This window comes from Scyliorhinus torazame, chromosome 10 (genome assembly GCF_047496885.1).
Source record: "Scyliorhinus torazame isolate Kashiwa2021f chromosome 10, sScyTor2.1, whole genome shotgun sequence".
Taxonomy (NCBI): domain Eukaryota; kingdom Metazoa; phylum Chordata; class Chondrichthyes; order Carcharhiniformes; family Scyliorhinidae; genus Scyliorhinus; species Scyliorhinus torazame.
In genome coordinates, this window is record NC_092716.1 from 174,680,058 (window position 1) to 174,699,482 (window position 19,425).

Here is a 19,425-nt window from a genome sequence, read left to right on the forward strand (position 1 = left end):
GACACCTGTGACCTTTTAACCAGCCCATTCAGTCCCCGGGCGTTTCACGTTACCAGCCTTACCGGAGGCTTGCGCCTCCAATTCCCTCTACCGTTGGTCATTTTCCCCACTTAACCCCCGCCCCCTTAATTCCACCTTATACGTAGCCGATCCCAGATGACCCCCTTCTCTGCCCCTGACCATGTCATCTCTCACCCCCCTGCCACGTCACAACAACAACCCCCACCCGGCAACCCCTCTCGGCCTTCTCCCCCACCACGTCACTTCCGTTCACCAGCATCACCTGCTAACACGGCAGCCCCTGCCCAAAGGCACCTCCCAATGTCCTCCCCTTCCCCCCCTCCAACCCTCTGCTCAAGGAAGAAGGCTCCCTGATGACCTTACCTTCCCCCACCCAAACAAAGACTTCTCCTGAACTCCAAGCAGCCTTCTCCAAAAGCAAACAAACAAATGTTAAACACAACAGTCCCATAAAACAAAAGGGGGAGGGGGGGGGAACATCCATCCCCACATAAACGTTTCACCCCTAAAACCCCTTACAATCCCAACAATAAACAGCAACCCCCCCCCCCAAAAAAAAGACGAAAATCCTCCAATCCCTACTGATGCACAATCAATAACCTCAGAAACGAGATTGGAGACAATTGAAAGCTTTAATACGCTAGATGTCTCCCCCAGCAGTGCAGGTGCAGAAGGAAGCTGCTGGGGCAGCATGGGCTCTTATACCCCGCCTTCCAAGGCGGAGCTAACATGCAAGCTTATCCAATGGAACAAGTACATTCTCCACCAATGGTATTCCGACATTACTAGGTACTGTAATCCTCCTAACACAGACTACGACATTTACCTCCTGTTAAAAAAGAGTCCGGCGGGGGTGGTGGCTTCGTATTACAACGTGGTAGACGTGTTAGAAGTTATAGTTATGAAGGTACCGTAATGCCTCCGTACAGCGTTTTGCCTCATTACAACTATTAACTATTTACAACAGTAATATACATTTCAAAAGGAAGCAATTAGTCGATCGGGGGCCCTGGTCATCCTCTGCGATCGTCATAGCTTTGGTGGTGATGTCAGTGGAGGATCGGGCGTCTGTGACTCCGGGAGCGTGGTTTCGGCTTCTGCGGCGGCTTCATCACCCCTCACGTGGCTGGCGGAATGGCCGACTGGCCTGGGAAGGGGGCAGCTGTGGGGTGCGCTGGTGGGCAGGACCTAGACGGGACCGGTGGAAGAACCGATCCACCTGGGAAGGGGCGGCTGTGGGGTGCGCCGGTGGGAGGGAGGGTGGGGCTGGTGGCGGGGGTGTGTGTGGGGATCCAGCGGGCGCCAGGTCCCGTAGGGAGACCATATCCTGCCGGCCATCGGGGTATGCCATGTAGGCGTATTGAGGGTTAGCGTGGAGGAGATGGACCCTCTCGACCAATGGGTCCGATTTGTGCGCCCGCATGTGTTTTCGGAGCAGGACGGGTCCGGGAGCTGCCAGCCAGGTCGGGAGCGAGGTCACAGAGGAGGACTTCCTGGGGAAGACCAGGAGACGTTCGTGAGGTGTTTGGTTGGTCGTGGTACACAGCAGTGACCGGATGGAGTGGAGGGCATCCGGGAGGACTTCCTGCCAGCGGGAGACTGGGAGATTCCCGGACCACAGGGCCAGTAGGATGGTCTTCCAGACCGTTCCGTTCTCCTTCTCTACCTTTCCGTTTCCCTGGGGGTTGTAAGTGGTCGTCCTGCTCGAGGCAATGCCCTGGCTGAGCAGAAGTTGACGCAGTTTGTCGCTCATAAAGGAGGACCCCCTATCACTGTGTATGTAGGCGGGGAAACCGAACAGCGTAAAGATACCATGGAGGGCTTTTATGACGGTGGTTGCGGTCATGTCAGGGCAGGGGATGATGAAAGGGAACCGGGAGTATTCGTCAATCACGTTCAGGAAGTACGTGTTGCGGTTGGTGGAGGGGAGGGGGCCTTTGAAATCCATACTGAGGCATTCAAAGGGACGGGAAGCCTTTATCAGGTGCGCTTTCTCTGGCCTGTAGAAGTGAGGCCTGCACTCCGCGCAGATTTGGCAATTCCTGGTGGCTGTCCTGGCCTCCTCGATGGAGTACGGCAGGTTGCGGGTCTTGATGAAGTGGAAAAATCGAGTGACCCCCGGGTGGCAGAGGTTATCGTGGAGGGCTCGGAGGCGGTCCACTTGTGCGTTGGCACATATGCTGCGGGATAGGGCATCAGGAGGCTCGTTTAGCTTCCCGGGACGATACAAGATCTCATAGTTGTAGGTGGAGAGTTCAACCCTCCACCGTAAGATCTTGTCGTTTTTTATCTTGCCCCACTGTGCATTATCGAACATGAAAGCAGCCGACCGTTGGTCAGTGAGGAGAGTGAATCTCCTGCCGGCCAGGTAATGCCTCCAATGTCGCACAGCTTCTACTATGGCCTGGGTCTCCTTTTCGACTGAGGAATGGCGGATTTGGGAGGTGTGGAGGGTGCGTGAGAAGAAGGCCACGGGTCTGCCCGCTTGGTTGAGGGTGGCCGCCAGAGCTACGTCGGACGCGTCGCTCTCGACCTGGGAGGGGAGGGACTCGTCGATGGCATGCATCGTGGCCTTTGCAATGTCTGCTTTGATGCGGCTGAAGGCCTGGCGGGCCTCTATCGACAGGGGAAAAACTGTGGATTGGATCAGTGGACGGGCCTTGTCCGCATAGTTGGGGACCCACTGGGCATAGTAAGAAAAAAAACCTAGGCAGCGCTTCAGGGGCTTGGAGCAGTGCGGGAGGGGGAACTCCATAAGGGGGCGCATGCGATCAGGGTCGGGGCCTATCACTCCATTACGCATTACGTAGCCGAGGATGGCTAGGCGATCAGTGCTAAACACACATTTATCCTTGTTATACGTTAGGTTAAGGATTTTTGTGGTCTGGAGGAATTTTCGGAGGTTGGTGTGGTTGTCCTGCTGATCGTGGCCGCAGATGGTGACGTTATCGAGGTACGGGAATGTGGCCGTAAACCGTACCGGTCAACAATTCGATCCATCTCTCGCTGGAAGACCGAGACCCCGTTAGTGACACCGAAGGGAACCCTTAAGAAGTGGTAGAGCCGCCCATCTGCTTCGAAGGCAGTGTATTTGCGGTCACTAGTGCGGATGGAGAGCTGGTGGTAGGCGGACTTAAGATCCACTGTGGAGAAGACCTTGTAATGCGCGATCCTGTTGACCAGGTCGGATATGCGGGGGAGAGGGTATGCGTCGAGCTGCGTAAACCTGTTGATGGTCTGACTGTAGTTGATAACCATCCTATGCTTCTCCCCGGTCTTTACCACCACTACTTGAGCTCTCCAGGGGCTGTTGCTCGCCTCAATGACACCTTCCTTCAGAAACCGTTGGACCTCTGACCTAATAAAAATCCGGTCCTGGGCACTATACCGTCTGCTCCTGGTGGCGACGGGTTTTCAATCCTGGGTGAGGTTCGCAAACAGGGAGGGCGGATCGACCTTGAGGGTCGCGAGGCTGCAGACAGGCGGGGTATAGGGCCGCCGAATTTGAAAGTTAGACTTTGGAGGTTACACTGAAAATCCAGTCCTAGGACTGTGGCCGCGCAGATGTGGGAAAGGACGTAGAGTTGGTAGTTTTTGAACTCCCTCCCTTGGACTGTGAGGTTAGCTATACAAAACCCCTTGATCTCTACTGAGTGGACGGGGAGAGAACAGCGTGTTACCGTGTCGGGGTGTATGAAGCTCTCCATGCTCCCAGAGTCGATTAGGCTGGACGTTTCATGCCTGTTGATTAGCACCGTCGTCGTAGCAGTCGATAGTGTTCGGGGCTGAGACTGGTCCAGGGTCACCGAGGCTACTCGTGGCAGCAGTTGAATGTTCTCTTCGGGCGGTGTGTGGTCAGCCGAGCTGGGGTCCTGGGAGTCCATCCAAGATGGCGGTGCCCATTGGTCGCACATGGCTGGGGGTGCACAAAATGGCGGCGCCCATCCATCGCAGGTGGCGTCCATGGGACAAGATGGCGGCGCCCGGAGGCCGCACGTGGCCCTGGAGAATAAAGATGGCAGCGCCCGCTGGCCGCACGGGGATCATGGAGAGGGTTGTGGTGGCGGTCCACATTTGCCACCGGAGACCGCAGTGACCGCCCGGGCCTGGCATACCGCCACAAAGTGGCCCTTTTTACCGCATCCCTTGTAGGTGGATGCGCGGGCTGGACAGCGCTGTCGGGGGTGCTTGGCCTGCCCGCAAAAATAGCAGCTGGGCCCCCCGGCGTTGCCAGGCCATCTTGCAGCACAAGCTTGTAGGGGGGATAGGAGATGTCTCGGGGTCAGCCGGGGGGGTGGGTTCCACGCTGCCCAGAGGGCTGCCGCGCGGTCGGGGACGTAAGCACGGACGTTTCGGGAGGCCACATCCAGGGAGCCGGCAAGGGCCCGTGCCTCCTTGAGGCCTAGGGTGTCTTTCTCCAGCAATCGCTGGCAGATTTGTGAGGACAGCATACCTGCAACGAAAGAGTCCCGGATCAAAAGTTCTGTGTGGTCGCTCGCCGAAACTTGCGTGCAGCTGCAGTTTCTCCCCAACACCAGGAGCGCACGGTAGAATTCTTCTAGCGATTCCCCAGGGATTTGTCGCCTCGTCGCTAGCAGATATCGAGCGTAGACCTGGTTTACCGGGCGAATATAATGTCCTTTCAGCAGCTCCATTGCTGCATCGATGTCGTCTGCGTCCTCGATGAGGGTGTAAATTTCTGAGCTCACCCTCGAGTGCAGGACCTGCAGTTTCTGTTCTCCCATGGGTGTGTTTTCGGCCGTTCCGAGGTATCCGTTAAAACACGGCAGCCAGTGCTTGAAGGTTGTCGCTGCGTTTGCCGCGTGGGGGCTGAGTTGCAGACACTCCGGCTTGATTCGGAGCTCCATTCTTTTAAATCTAGCGTCTTAAATTGATGCACAATCAATAACCTCAGAAACGAGATTGGAGACAATTGAAGACTTTAATATGCTAGATGTTTCCCCCAGCAGTACAGGTACAGAAGGAAGATGCTGGGGCAGCGCGGGCTCTTATACCCCGCCTTGCAGGGCGGAGCTAACATGCAAGCTCATCCAGTGGAACAAGTACATTCTCCACCAATGGTATTCCGGCATTACTAGGTACCGTAATCCTCCTATCACAGACTACCACACCTACCTCCACTTCAAACATGCTCCCAAACATTACAAGGTGCTACCACCCCGGTTCCCAAGCATTGTCCACTCAGTTCTATCCCAGTTTATGCTCCATAATGAAGCCTTCGGCCGCTTCTGAGGTCACTGAACAACCCTGCCGCATGACCTTGCCAGGGAATGTCCTGCGAGTACTGCCAGTGCTTCCACTGCTACAGACAAGGCATTTTGGTAAGCTGCACAATTCGAGACCCCAGCATTACACAGGCAACCCCCATCTTTACAGCGCAGAGGGAGTCCAATTCCCAGGATTAACTTCAACTAATCACCACCAGACGAACCAGATCTACCAGACATGGGGAACTATCAATCAATGGAAGAAACAAATGAAGCCATGCCTACACTCCCAGTACAACCCCCAAACCACTGCACTATCCAACCGGGCGACAAATTTGGATTTGGGTTTATTGTCACGTGTACCAAGGTACAGTGAAATATATTGTTCTGCATACAATCCAGACAGATCGTTCCCTACATGAAAAAACATAGGGCATACGATAGATACACAATGTAAATACATAGACACAGACATTGGGTGAAGCAGATGGAGTGTAGTACTACTCAGTAGAGAAGATGTGTGGAGATATCAGTTCAGTCCATAAGATGGTCATTAGGAGTCTGGTAACAATGGGGAAGAAGCTGTTTTTGAATCTGTTAGCGCGTGTTCTCCGACTTTTGTATCTCCTGCCCGATGGACGAGGTTGGGAGGGGTCTTTGATTATGCTTCCATTTTCCCCAGGTAGCAGGAGGTGTAGTCAATGGATGGGAGGCGGTTTTGTGTGATGGACTGGGCTATGTTCACAATTCTGTAGATTCTTATGCTCTTGGGCTGACCAGTTGCCATGCCAGACTGTGATGCAGCCAGATACTTTCTATGGTGCATCTATAAAAATTGGTAAGAGTCGACGTGGACATGCCGAATTTCCTTAGTTTCCTGAGGAAGTATAGGCGCTGTTGTGCTTTCTTGGAGATAGCGTCGACATGGGTGGGCCAGGACAGATTCTTGGTGATGTGCACACTTAGGAATTTGAAGCAGTCAACCATCACCACCACGGCACCATTGATGCTGACAAGGGTGTGCACGATACTTCAATTCCTGCAGTCAATGACCAGCTTCTTAGTTTTGCTGACATTAAGGGAGAGATTGTTGCTGTTACACCACTCCACTAAGTTTTCTATCTCCCTTCTATACTCTGAATCATCATTGTTCAAGATCCAACCCACTACGGTCATGTCATCAGCCAACTTGTCGATGGAGTGGGAGCCAAATTTTGCCACACAGTTGTGTATATGGAATATAGTGGGAGGCTATGTACGCAGCCTTGTGGGGCCCTAGTATTGAGTACTATCGTGGAGGAGGTGTCCTTACTGAGGCAGGGGGAGAACACCTACTGCCTGAATCTCTGACATCAAGGACTTTAAGAGGTGGGGTAGTAAGAACGTTGTTAATGCATGTCATTAATGTTAACGTTGCTTGATGTAATGATGAAATATCATTGTGTAATAATAATTTATAGTTGTCACATTAATGTTAGTACACAAGACCTATCGCAATATTAGATCTGAAGCAAGCTCATGTCAGTCTCTATCCAGGCTAGGGGAAGTGTAGTACAAGGACCTGATACCCAAAGGGTTAACATGAGACTGAGTACAGTACTGCCCACATGATCATGCCTGAAGGCAAATAACTTTGAGCTAAGGGGCAGTCTAGAGATGGGAATGTGTAGGGTGGGATTCTCGTTTCCCAACGCCGAAATCAGGAATGGCGATCGGGCGGAGAATGGCTTCCGATGCCGGAATCGTGGCAGGCGCCGGTTTGACACCGGGTCGCAATGCTTCGCCCATTCCAAATGGACATCACGGGACGCACACCGTGTGCAGTCACAACGCCATTGGTACGTCCAGATACCTGAACCGCATCTTCAGGAGGTCGAAGCATCGTTCGATCACACTCCTAGCTGGGCGTCGTTGTAGCGGGTCTCGGCATCGGTCTCTGGTCTCCGGATAGGTGTCATCAACCACGACCACAGTGGATAGCCCCTGTCACTCAGGAACCAACCACGTGGGGGGGCGGGGTGCGTCTCGAATATGTCAGGAACCGTCGAATGTGCCAGGATGAATGCAATGCACACGCTGCCTGAGTATCAGGCGCAGACGTGTATGATGCTCATCTGATGGTCACATATCAGCTGCACATTCATCGAGTGGGAGCCCTGTCGGTTTGTGTAGAGCGGCCTGTAACCTACGGGTGCTCGTAGGGGGACATGCATCCCGTCGATCACCTCCTGGACCCGGGGCATGTCGCCGATGGTGGCAAACTATGCTGTCCAGGCATCTTGGTGGGCTCCGTCCACATTGAAGTGGATGTATGAGCCACCTAGGCATTATAGGGCTTTCGTGACTGCATGGATGCACCTGTGCGCCAATGTCTGTGAGATCCCGGGCAGGTCCCCACTCAGCGCCTGGAAGGATCCCGTGGCATAAAGATTCAGGGCAACCATCACCTTGATGGCCACTGGGACTGGGTGTCCTCCCCCATAACCCCATGGTGCCAAGTGTGCCATTATCTGGCAGATATGTCACATTGTCTTCCTGCTCAGCCAGAGTCTTCAACGGCATGCCCGGTCTGGCAGGTCCTCGAATGACAGACGCTGCCGGTACACACGAGGTCTCATGTGGCGCCTCCTTTGCACTTCCTCCTTCTCGGCCTGTTGGGCGGCTCATTCTCCATCCTGGGCAGCTGCCACTTGTCCCGCTGTTGCAGCTTCCTCCTCAAGCAGCTCCAGGCCGTACAGCCGCAGGGCGTCCCCCAGGACTGCAGTGACTAGCAGGAAGGCCACCATTGCTGGTTGAATTCCAATATCCATTGTCTGCAGGGGGTAAAAGGCCGAAATGTTAGCATGGTGTGTACCCCTGTGCCCAACTTGTCCAACGGGCTACATGGTGGCCTCGCGCCCCTGGCCCCGTCAGTGGCTGGCACCATGGGAGCCTCTGGCCCTGGCGCCCATCCCTAATGCCAGGGGTACCATTGGCTGGCACTGCCCTTGCCAGGGTTATGCACTGTGCCCCCCTCGTCGGGGCTTCTGCAGGCATTGCCTGCACAGGCTGCCGTCAGGTGGCGGCCGGGTTGGGGGGAGATGGGGGCGCCCATACGGCTGGTGCTACAGGGGCAAAGATGGATGGTCAGCGGAGTACGCAGCAAGATGACTGCCCTGCAGGCCGCGGCAATGGTAGTCCGGGTGTGGACACCGCCCCAGTCACGTGTGGGGGGTCACCCTGGCCACTCGGCCTGTTCCCCCTCTCCCCCATCTCCCCTGGCCCTGGCAGGCCTACCCCCATCCTGGCCCCAGCCAGCCTGACCGGTGTTCGGCCCAGTAGGACACAGTCACGCTTCTGTGTGTCCTACCTTCTCTCTCTCTCTCTCTCTCTCCCTCATCAGCCATGATATTTAAAAGCACGAATGAACCACGCCGTTGGGAAATTGGCCCATCAGAGGAGACGAATCGCAGAGGCCCCGGAGAATACCGGGTGGGGCCCGCAAATGATATGCAAACGGTGTTTGCTGTACATGCATTCCGGTACGCATTGACGCGCTGTCGAGGTGACGGAGAATTGCTATTTGGCGTCAAATCAGCACCTGCCGCGATATTGGCGTCGGAACATATTCTCCGTCCAATCGCGTTTCACGATTTCGCCATCAGGAAAAGGAGAATTCCGTCCAGTTTCTTTAACAAACTCGGTAAATCATCTCATCTGCTCTCTCTGGTTAGGTCAAAAACCTGGAAGTAAGATGTTCTGTTAGAATCACTGTTTTAATGACAATTGGGTTCCTGATCTGCTACGGCACTCTTTGCTGCATCCTGGTCTGTTTAGATAAATTTCTGCCCATTGTTTTGGCAATTGGGGAGGAGGTGGTGTCGTGGTATAGTCACTGAATGAGTAACCTAGAGACTCACGGTAATGCTCTGGGGGCCTGGCTTTGAATCCTGCAAGGGCAGTTGGTGGAGTTTAAATTCAATGAAAATCTGGAATTAAAAGTCTAATGATGACCATGAAACCATTGTCATAAAAGCCCATCTGCTTCACAATGTCATTTAGGAAAGGAAATCTGCCATCCGTACCTGGTCTGGCCTACACATGACTCCAGATCCACAGCAATGTGGTTGACCCTTAATGCCCACAGGGATGGGCAATAAATGCTGGTCGAGCCAGTGACGCCCACATCCCATGAACGAATTTTTAAAAACTGTTTGGGTGATGCAGTCGAGGTGGGGCAACTCTGGCAAATGCTGTGGAGAAGGGTGCAGAGTTAATGGGCAGATTCCTGCAGACCAACCAGCAGTGGGAATCATAGTGTGTGGGAGGAACTTAATTTGGCATGAAGCCAAAAATCTTTTTCTTCATGTCAGGATTAACTGCAGCAATTACATTCTCAGGACTTCTAAGGCAGATTGAAGATCGGTTGATTTTCCCAACAAACAGTGTTGGGATACTTTTGCAATTATTAGTATTTTGTGCCTGCTCATTAAAAGGCCACCTTGCACAAATTAAGTTTCCCCTCAAATTAAGTTCCCTGCCAACAGGAAATTAGAATGTTCAGTTTTACAACTGTATATAAGTGGCGTGCACCTGGCCAACTTCACTCTTCCACTACTTCGAATTCAGTACCATTTCTCAAATCTGAACTTGACCACGCATTTAGTCAGTTTCTGAGATCCTTCAATGTGGCTGGAATGTCTTCTTGGATGGATGGAATTCAGCACAAATGGTCAACTAAAGGGACAGCCTAATAATTATGAGGCAGCTGGATATCGACCATGCTCAGTTCTCTCTACGGTCAAACATATACAGGTCTCAGAACTATGAGATCCCAGCAAGGTGTGGCACTGCTGTTTATTTTGTGCCATTGTCATCTGCTTCAGTCTGGCAGGGATGAAGAGAGGGAGGGAGGTGGATGCATCCAAGAGACACAGCTAATGGACTACAGCCAATTTGCAACTTTATATCTCCAGCCTATGCTAAATGGTCATGTCTGACAAGAGGTAATATGCTTAGGCTTTCTGTGATGTCAAAGCAATGGTCTTTCTAGAGAGTCCCAAAGATGGTGGCGGCCAGCAGAATAGTGTCATGGGGAGACATCTCACACATGACTCTCATCACCCCGTTCAAAAGGCAATGACCCCATGCACATGAATGAATGGTGGGGGGGAACATCCATCTCTGGTGCTCCAGGATCACCTTCTACTGGAAAGGATGGGATGGACTGGGAGAATGCTATGTCTAGACAGAGGGTCAGGCAATGGACTTAACCCTGGGCCGCTGGCTTGGAGATGGAGGAAAAGCTATAATAATTTTGCTCACTAAATTTACTACTTCAGTGCGTTCACAGATCCATTGAGGTGTCGAGAATGCAAGCTGCAGGCAACCCTGCCTTAGTACTGGCTCTCATCCAGATGAGGAGAAGGATAGCCTGTTGCATATTGGCACAGGGCCAGGAAGAGCAATGGTCCGAAGAGCAAGAGGCCGTGTGTCCTCAAGAAGGTCAAGATGCTGGCATACAGGATCTACTGCAAACGTAATCATGGACCCAACCATGGGTGGATCGCACGCAGGTTGTGCTGTTATCTAGAAATGAATGTAAAACAATGCCAGAGGTACCTCAATGTGTCCAGCATCTGCCAGCTTCTTCAGGATGAGCTGCAGCCATAAGGACTTGGAGGCATTCCATGATGGTGGCATTGAAGGTCACTGCAGCCTTGAACTTCTTTGCCAGTGGATCCTTCCAGGGTTTCACCGGAAATTGTATAGCACCTCCCAATCAGTGACACACAAATGCATACAGGAGTTCACAGATACCTTGTTCAAGAGAGCGCATCAATTTGCACAATTCCATCTGGATCCTGAAAGCCAGGCTGAAATAGCATTGGAATTTTCAGCAAACTCAGATTTCCCACAAGTGCAGAGCACAATTGACTGTTCACATGTGGCCTTGAGATCTCCCTGGCAAAATCCTGTCATGTTCATCAATAAAAAATGATTTAATTCTTCAAACATTCAACTCATTTGTGATCACAGAAGGAAAATCCTGCATGTTTGTGCTGGGTTCCCAGGGAGCTCTACATTCCATACATTCTGAGCCACTGTCCGGTGTCACAGGTTTTTAAACGGCCTCAGCAATTTCTGGCTCCTCAGAGACAAGGGATACTCCAGAAGAGGTGGCTGATGATGCTAGTTCACCATCCACAGAATGTTCCTGAGAAGAGCTACAATGAAGCGCATGCGTCCCACCAGATTACTAGCTGAGCAAATGATTGGCCTACTAAAGATGAGGTTCAGAAGTTTGGACTGGACTGAAAACTGAATTAAATTGCACTAGTTATCACCTGCCCTGCTGTTGGTTTCATTCTTTGATTTTGCCAAACTATGCTAAAATGCAGAGCCCTGGTGCTAAATGCATGAATTATAACTTGCACAGCACTCTCTTTTTCCCCTGACCTCAGGCACCTATGAGGAGAATTGTGATTTCACTCATGACTTCATAAAGTCTGTGTGCATGGCAACTTGGAAGCAATATCAAATCTAAATTTACCAGGAATGGACACTTGTCACTCTGCTACTAAAGGAGGGGTTAGTTCTGATCAATCGGAATATTAACTCTGTTTTTCTCTCTGCAGATTCATTTGCTGCTTTTATTTCAAATTTCCAAAAACTGCAGTATTTTGCTTTTGTGTTGTATTTGAACCTGTATTTCATCATTTCCATGTAAATGTATATTTCCACATGAATGTACAGTGGTAGTAGTGCACTATTCAGTTGTGTTAGTATGCTGCAATGTCACTGCATTTGGTAATAGATTTCTTACTGTGACAGGATCAATGGGCATCCAGGTAATTATGTGCGAATAGCAAACAAGTGGCGACTTGAAGAGGTGAGCAAACAATTACTAATTATTTTTATTCTCTACAGAGAAACGCACAGCACCATACATTACCATGAACTTATTCATGAAGACAGGCAAATGTTTTTTTTCTTGTGTACAGAATTTGTTAAAATTAACTTCTACGAGTATATTAACTCACATTTTATCCAGTTTTGTATACTGTCTGAATGTACTATCCTTTTATAAAACTAAAATTCAAAGGTAACTCTTCTCTTAACGTTTTCTGTGGAAAAATGGTTAAAACATTCTGAAATCTGAAAAGGGCCAGAATTCTCTGTCGTCGGGATTCTCTTTTCCCACTGGCAGTGCAACTACGCCAGTGGGTTTTGTGGTGGCGTGGGGTGGTTACAATGCAAAATCCCATAGACAAGCAGCGGGAAGATAGAATCCCACCGTCAGCAAACGGCGCACCACCGAGAAACACGTGACTGGGGGCCCGGAGAATCCAGCCCATGGTATTTCATGTTTTTCTGTAGACTTTTTAAACTTGAAAGTTGTTGTTGATTTGGGCAGTATTTATCACATATTCGCACTTTTTATTTCCTCGGTCCCTTTACCCATTTTGTTAAGTACATTTGTTTATTTCTTTTATCCTTTAATGATATATTTGCATTCCTATCCTTTGGCTTTCTTTCCTCATGAAACAACTTGTGAAACTTAAAAGTAATTTTAAATGTCCAGAAGTGATTCATGGGCATTATGATGCAATTTCTTCTTAACATTTAGGAAGTTGTGGTGAGACGGAAGTCCAGTCTGTTTACACCTGAGGAGACTGCATAAACTGTTGATATTAGTCATTGTTTGGGTGCAGAGACCTTGCCAGAATTTCTTGGAAATAGGGCAAGACGTGGCGTGTTTCTGGGCAGTGGGACCTACTGGTCCCGCTGCTGTCAATGGGATTTCCCATTGAATCCAGTCCACACGACAGCTGTGGGGGGCCATTAGCAGGACCGGAAGATACTGCCAGCATCAACAGTTGGAAGATCTTGCCTTTGAACCTAGCCATGACTTTATGTTTTGGTGATGCCTTTCTCTAAGTTTAAACTGTTATCTTGAGGTACCATCTTGTTGTATTAGCATAAAATAATCTTAAATTGTTGGAACTAATGGGTTTTCAGAACATTCGCAGTGAGGGATATATAGCCAATTGCAGGCTAACCTAGATGTGATATCTTTGAGTGTATGGGCATATAGAATCATGCCGTAAAAAGTCTAAAATATTCAATGAGAGCTTGATGTGGACAGTGATAAATGTCCATCTTCTAATTCTGTTTTCAGGTCTTGAAGCTATTTTCCATGGTCTCTTGCTGCTACAAAAGTGCATTGCTCCTCTCTGGAGCAGATGTTTTAAGTGCTAAAAGGGGCAACCCATCATATAACCCACTTTATGTAGCAGCTTGGCTATATTACCCTACCCTTGCCCACAGATACTGACTGACTGCCTACCTATTTTCTTCAAATTATGTAGGGTAAAATTAATCTCTTATGACTGTAAACAAACTCATGAATAGAGCAACGGTTGACATCTATGTTATCTTTCTTTCCAGTGTCATCCAAGTGGTTGCATGACAGATCTCTTAATTCAAATGGCCGTTGTTATGGTGTTGAAACAAGTGCTAAGCACCACCATGGAGTATGCTGTTCCGTAAGTTTACCTTCACCAGCAGTAAACCTGCAACATACAAACCAAAATGTGTGACACACAGGGTAATACATGACTTTGAGGTCGTATCAGTTATATGGGAAATAGGAGCAGGAATTGGCTATTCAGCCACTCGAGCCGATTAGGAATGGGTTAACAGACCTTACAATTAAATACTAATTTGATTATCCAATAGAAGTCATTGATACATAAAGGGTTACAGATGGCACTATTTGATGGAGATTTGTGTGTGAAGTTGGATCAAAGAAATAAAGGTGTTTTGTGGAGAAGCAGAACTCTTGTCTCCTTTACTCTACAGCAACCCGGAAGCTTAGACAGTGGTAGCAGCAGATGATTGCTGAGCCAAAGTAAAGGGTTGCAAGATACAACTTTTTCAGGGGAAAAAGGGAAAACGTCACTCAAATTCTAAATCAACAAAGGAGTGAGTCAGATGACAATATGGCTGAAACCAGAATAAAAATGGCAGAATATGACTGTCCACCATTATTTTCAGAAATGGGTCCATATGACCAATGGAGAAGTGAAGTTATCATGTGGACTATGGTAACTGCTTTGGGGAAAAGGAAACCAGGTATGGCATTGGCTCTTTCTTTACCTTACAACAGTAAAATCAGACACAAAATGTTTTCCGAACTAGAGTTGGAACATTTGAACTCGGAAAATGGTCTAGAGAATCTTTAAACTTCATGGATAATATTTATCAAAAGGATGACTTATGAAGTGCGTATGAAGCCTGGTCAGAATTTGACAGATTTCGGAGAACAGAGAATATTTCTATTGAGGAGTATGTAATGGAATTTAGTAGACTATACAAAAAGCTACAAATACATCGCCTGGAATTTCCAAAGTCCGTGTTGGCATTCAAGTTACTGGACTATGCTAACGTGACCAATATGGATAGGCTACTGGTTTTGACAGGAGTTACGTTTGCAGATAATAATACAGTAAGAAGTCTTACAACACCAGGTTAAAGTCCAACACCTCAGGTTTCACCTGAGGAAGGAGCTGTGCTCCGAAAGCTAGTGATTCGAAACAAACCTGTTGGACTTTAACCTGGTATTATAAGACTTCTTACTGTGCTCACCCCAGTCCAACGGCGGAATCTCCACATCACAGATAATAATACCTTATTGGGTCAGCTGGCTTAGCTCACTGGGTTAAATCACTGGCTTTTAAAGCAGACCAAGGCAGGCCCGCAGCACGGTTCAATTCCCGTAACAGGCGCCGGAATGTGGCGACTAGGGGCTTTTCACAGTAACTTCATTGAAGCCTACTTGTGACAAGTGATTTTCATTTCATTTCATGATAAAAACTTTTTAGGGCAACATTCAATTCCTATGGCGCTTATGACACAAATGGGTCAGTCAGAAATAAAGCGGAATGTGGAAGATACACTATTAACAGGATGGCGAGGTCGTACGGGTATAAGCAGGCTACGAGAGTACGGAAGAAGATTGGGACCCAGAAATTATGAGGACAGAAAACCCTTCGATATAGGGAATGGTAATAGGAAAATGAACCCCAGAAATACCCAGGGTATGATAAATCAATATTTTCGGTGTGTCTCTAAATTTCATTATGCTTTCAACTGTCCATCAAGTTTTAATCGGATGTTTGAAGCTACATATGACACGGAAGTATCGGAAGAGGAAAGAGATAAATACCAGAAAGAAGACATTGTCCTAAAACGAGACGTTTTACTCCGTATTGAGAGTGTTGGTTGCAGAGTCCTTCAATTGTGCTGTATTGGACAGTGGCTGCACATCTACTGTGTGTGGAATTGACTGGTTAAAATATTACCTGGACTCTTTAAATACTGAAAATCGTAACAAGGTTAAAGAATTTGAAAGTTCTACAGGTTTCAGGTTTGGGGATGATAATACCCTGAAGTCATTGAAAAGAGTGGTGATCCCTTGTAATATTGCTGGAGTGAATCATTTCATTAGCACAGATGTTGTGTCAAGTGAGATACCTTTGCTTCTGAGCAGGCCGCCGATGAAGAAAGCACATGTGAAACTCGATATGGGAAATGATAAAGCAACAGTTTTTGGAAAACGGTGGACTTACAATTTACACAGTCGGGACACAATTGTATTCCATTAATGACAAATAATATGTTGGGTAAAGACGTTAAGGAAGTGTTATTAGCAACTGGAAATTGAACTTTAACTGATAAAAAGCTCATTGTAGTGAAATCAGGGGCTGGTTTAGCACACTGGGCTAAATCACTGGCTTTTAAAGCAGGCCAGCAGCACGGTTCAATTCCCGTACCAGCCTCCCCGAACAGGTGCCGGAATGTGGCGACTCGGGGCTTTTCACAGTAACTTCATTTGAAGCCTACTTGTGACAATAAGCGATTTTCATTTACTGCATAGGCAATTTGCGCATTCATCTCCTCAGAGGCTGGAAAATTTATTAAAGGATGCAGGGTAAGGGATGAAGACTATGCCAAGCTGATAGAACAGGTCAGTGATCACGGTGAGGTTTGTATGAAGTACAGAAGGACACCATCACGACCGACAGTAACTCTACCCTTGGCCAGAGATTTTAACGGCATTGTGGCCATGGATCTTAAGCTCTGGGATAAAGCAAACAATATATTTATTTTGCATTTTGTAGATTTAGCGACCATCTTTAGTCAATCAACCATTGTATGTAGTAAAGAAAAGAGAGTAATTCTGGATCAGATTATGAAAAAATGGATAGGGACAGGAATGGGCCCACCGGCAAAATTCTTTACAGATAATGGGGGAGAATTTGCTAATGATGAGTTTAGGATATGTGTGAAAACATGAATATCACAGTCATGAATACGGCTGCGGAAAACCCATTTAGTAATGGGATGTGTGAAAGAAACTATGCAGTAATAGATGACATGCTCCAGAAAATTTGGCAGATCGACCAAATTGCAAATTAAATTCAGCATGTGTGATACATGGAAAGAATTTGTTGCAGATGGTTGGGGGCTATAGTCCCTATCAATTAGTATTTGGTAGAAATCCTAAAATTCCATCCATTTTGAATGACCAGCCTCCAGCTTGGGAAGAAGCTACAATTAATTCTGCTTTTGCTGAGCATTTAAGTGCATTCCATAGCAATAGAAAAGCTTTTTTGGAGGCAGAAGTCTCTGAAAGAATTCGCAGAGCTTTACGGCATAATGTACGACCATCAAATACCATTTTTCAGCAAGGAGACATAGTATGCTAAAAGAGAGACAATTTTAATGAATGGAAAGGCCCAGGGAAAGTCATAGGCATAGATGGCAAAACAATTATTTTGCAACATGGCAGTCAGCCTATTAGGGTACATTCATCAAGGATAATGGGTACAGATTACAAACTTGCAAATTTAGAAAGAGCAGAAGAACATGATGAGGAACCAGGGTCATCTGATATGCATGTGTTACAGAACTATGAGGACCAGTCAACTGAAATAGAAAGGGTACCTGTCGAGGAACACAATATTCCTGATGAATTAGAACAGGCCATTTTCACGGAAGGACAACTGCCTAAAGTTGGAACAAAGGTGACGTACTTGCCTGAAGGGTCCAGCCTGAAGTATTGTAATGAAGTGCTTCGAGATGTGCTTTGAGAGGTTGGTCATGAAGCGCATCAACTCCATACTCCCAGAGTGCCTAGATCCATTGCAATTCACATACCGCTACAACCGGTCCACAGCAGACGCCATCTCCCTTGCCCTACACTCATCTCTGGAGCATCTCGACAACAAAGACCCCTACACCAGACTCCTATTTATTGCCTACAGCTCCGCCTTCAACACCATAATACCAGCCAAGCCAACATCAAAGCTCCTAAACCTAGGAGTTGGCTCCTCCCTCTACAACTGTATCCTCAACTTCCTGACCCACAGACCACAATCAATAAGAATAAACAACACACCTCCTCCACGATAGTCCTCAATACCGGGACTCCGCAAGGCTGCGTACTTAGCCCCCTACTATACTCCCTGTACACACATGAATGCGTGGCAAAATTTGGTTCCAACTCCATCAACAGGTTTGCTGACGACACAACCATAGTGGGCCGGATCTCAAAGAACAAAGAGTCAGAATACAGATGGGAGATAGAGAACCTAGTGGCGTGGTGCAACGACAATAATCTATCCCTCAATGTCAGCTAAACTAAAGAGCTGATCATTGACTTCAGGAAGCTAGGTACTGTACACACCCCTGTCTGCATCAATGGTGCCAAGGTGGGTGATAGTTAACAGCTTCAAATTCGTACGGGTGCACATCACCAAAAATCTGTCCTGGTCCACCCACGTCGACGCTGCCACCAAGAAAGCACAATGGTGCCTATACTTCCTCAGGAAACTAAGGAAATTCGGCATGGCTACACTGACTCTTACCAAATTTTACAGATGCACCATAGAAAGCATCCTATCTGGCTGCATCATAGCCTGGTATGGCAACTGCTCAACCCAAGACCGCAAGAAACTTCAGAGAGTTGTGAAGACAGCCCAGTCCATCACACAAACCTGCCTCCCATCCATTGACTCTAGCTACACCTCCCGCTGCCTGGGGAAAGAGGGCAGCATAATCAAAGACGGCTCCCACCCAACTTACTCACTCTTCCAACTTCTTCCAGATTAAAAAACAGCTTCTTCCCCACTGTTACCAGACTCCTAAACAACCCTCTAATGGCCTGGCCTGATTAATACTACACTCCTGTATGCTTCACCCGATGCCGGTGTCTGTGTATTTACATTGTATTTGTTGCATTGCCCTATTATGTATTTTCTTTATATTTTCTTTTCCTTTCATGGTCTAAATGATCTGTTTGAGCTGCTCGCAGAAAAATACTTTTCACTGTACCTCGGTACACGTGACAATAAACAAACAGTCAATGGAAGGATGCAACTGTGGTTAGCATAGCAGGGAAGGCCACTGGAAAATATAAACACTGGTTGAATGTACAGAATACAGGGGAGGCTGTCAAGACAATGGATTGGGAACATGAAGTTCAAAAATGGAGGGCACACAATCGTGCCAGTTCAGATAGTAAGTCGGATAGTGAACATGATCACAGGAAAAGATCGAGAACTATTGAAAGAATATCCCAGAGCAGGAGTGGAAGATCAAGCAGTGGCAGTACAGAATGAGATACCAGGCAGGATAGAGGACGTAGTTTGACAAGGTCTCAGAATATGGGTAAGACTACAAATGCTACCAGGAGTAGAAGCCCAAATGCTCGTGATATTTTGGTGGCCTCCAATAAATTAGATGAAAAAGTTATAAAAGATGCTAAACAGCAAGAACTGCATAATTGGAGTGAATTTGGGGTACACACGGAAGTACCGGATCAGCGACAAAGAGCTTGTTGCTAACTTTGCCTTAGTTTAATTGCTCTGTTTTATTACCTTTGCTCTTGAGTCGCCAGGTATCTTTATGATACCGCCACGTGGTTCAAGTCCGAGTAATGATCAATAATCCAATAAACCGATTAGTAAGATTTAAATCAAAGTACATTTATTATACACAATAATTGCTACTCATGCATAAATTCTACGTCTAAGCTACTTCTACAACTAACAGGCCTATACTTAACTTGGAACTGGCCCACCAGGTCAGGGAAACAAATGACCTTTCGTTTGGGTTCTGAGCCTGTGGG

The 19,425-nt window shown here is 48.0% G+C and overlaps 1 protein-coding gene across 1 annotated transcript in view; it reads left to right on the top strand.

Annotated features, from left to right (window-relative positions):
* LOC140430273 (anoctamin-9-like) overlaps window positions 1-19,425 on the top strand; it is a 630,447-nt gene that overhangs the window by 314,090 nt on the left and 296,932 nt on the right. The window contains exons 16-17 of the mRNA XM_072517696.1: window positions 12,063-12,120; window positions 13,680-13,777. Of these exons, the coding sequence (XP_072373797.1) occupies window positions 12,063-12,120; window positions 13,680-13,777 (156 nt within the window). The remainder of the gene's footprint in view (window positions 1-12,062; window positions 12,121-13,679; window positions 13,778-19,425) is intronic.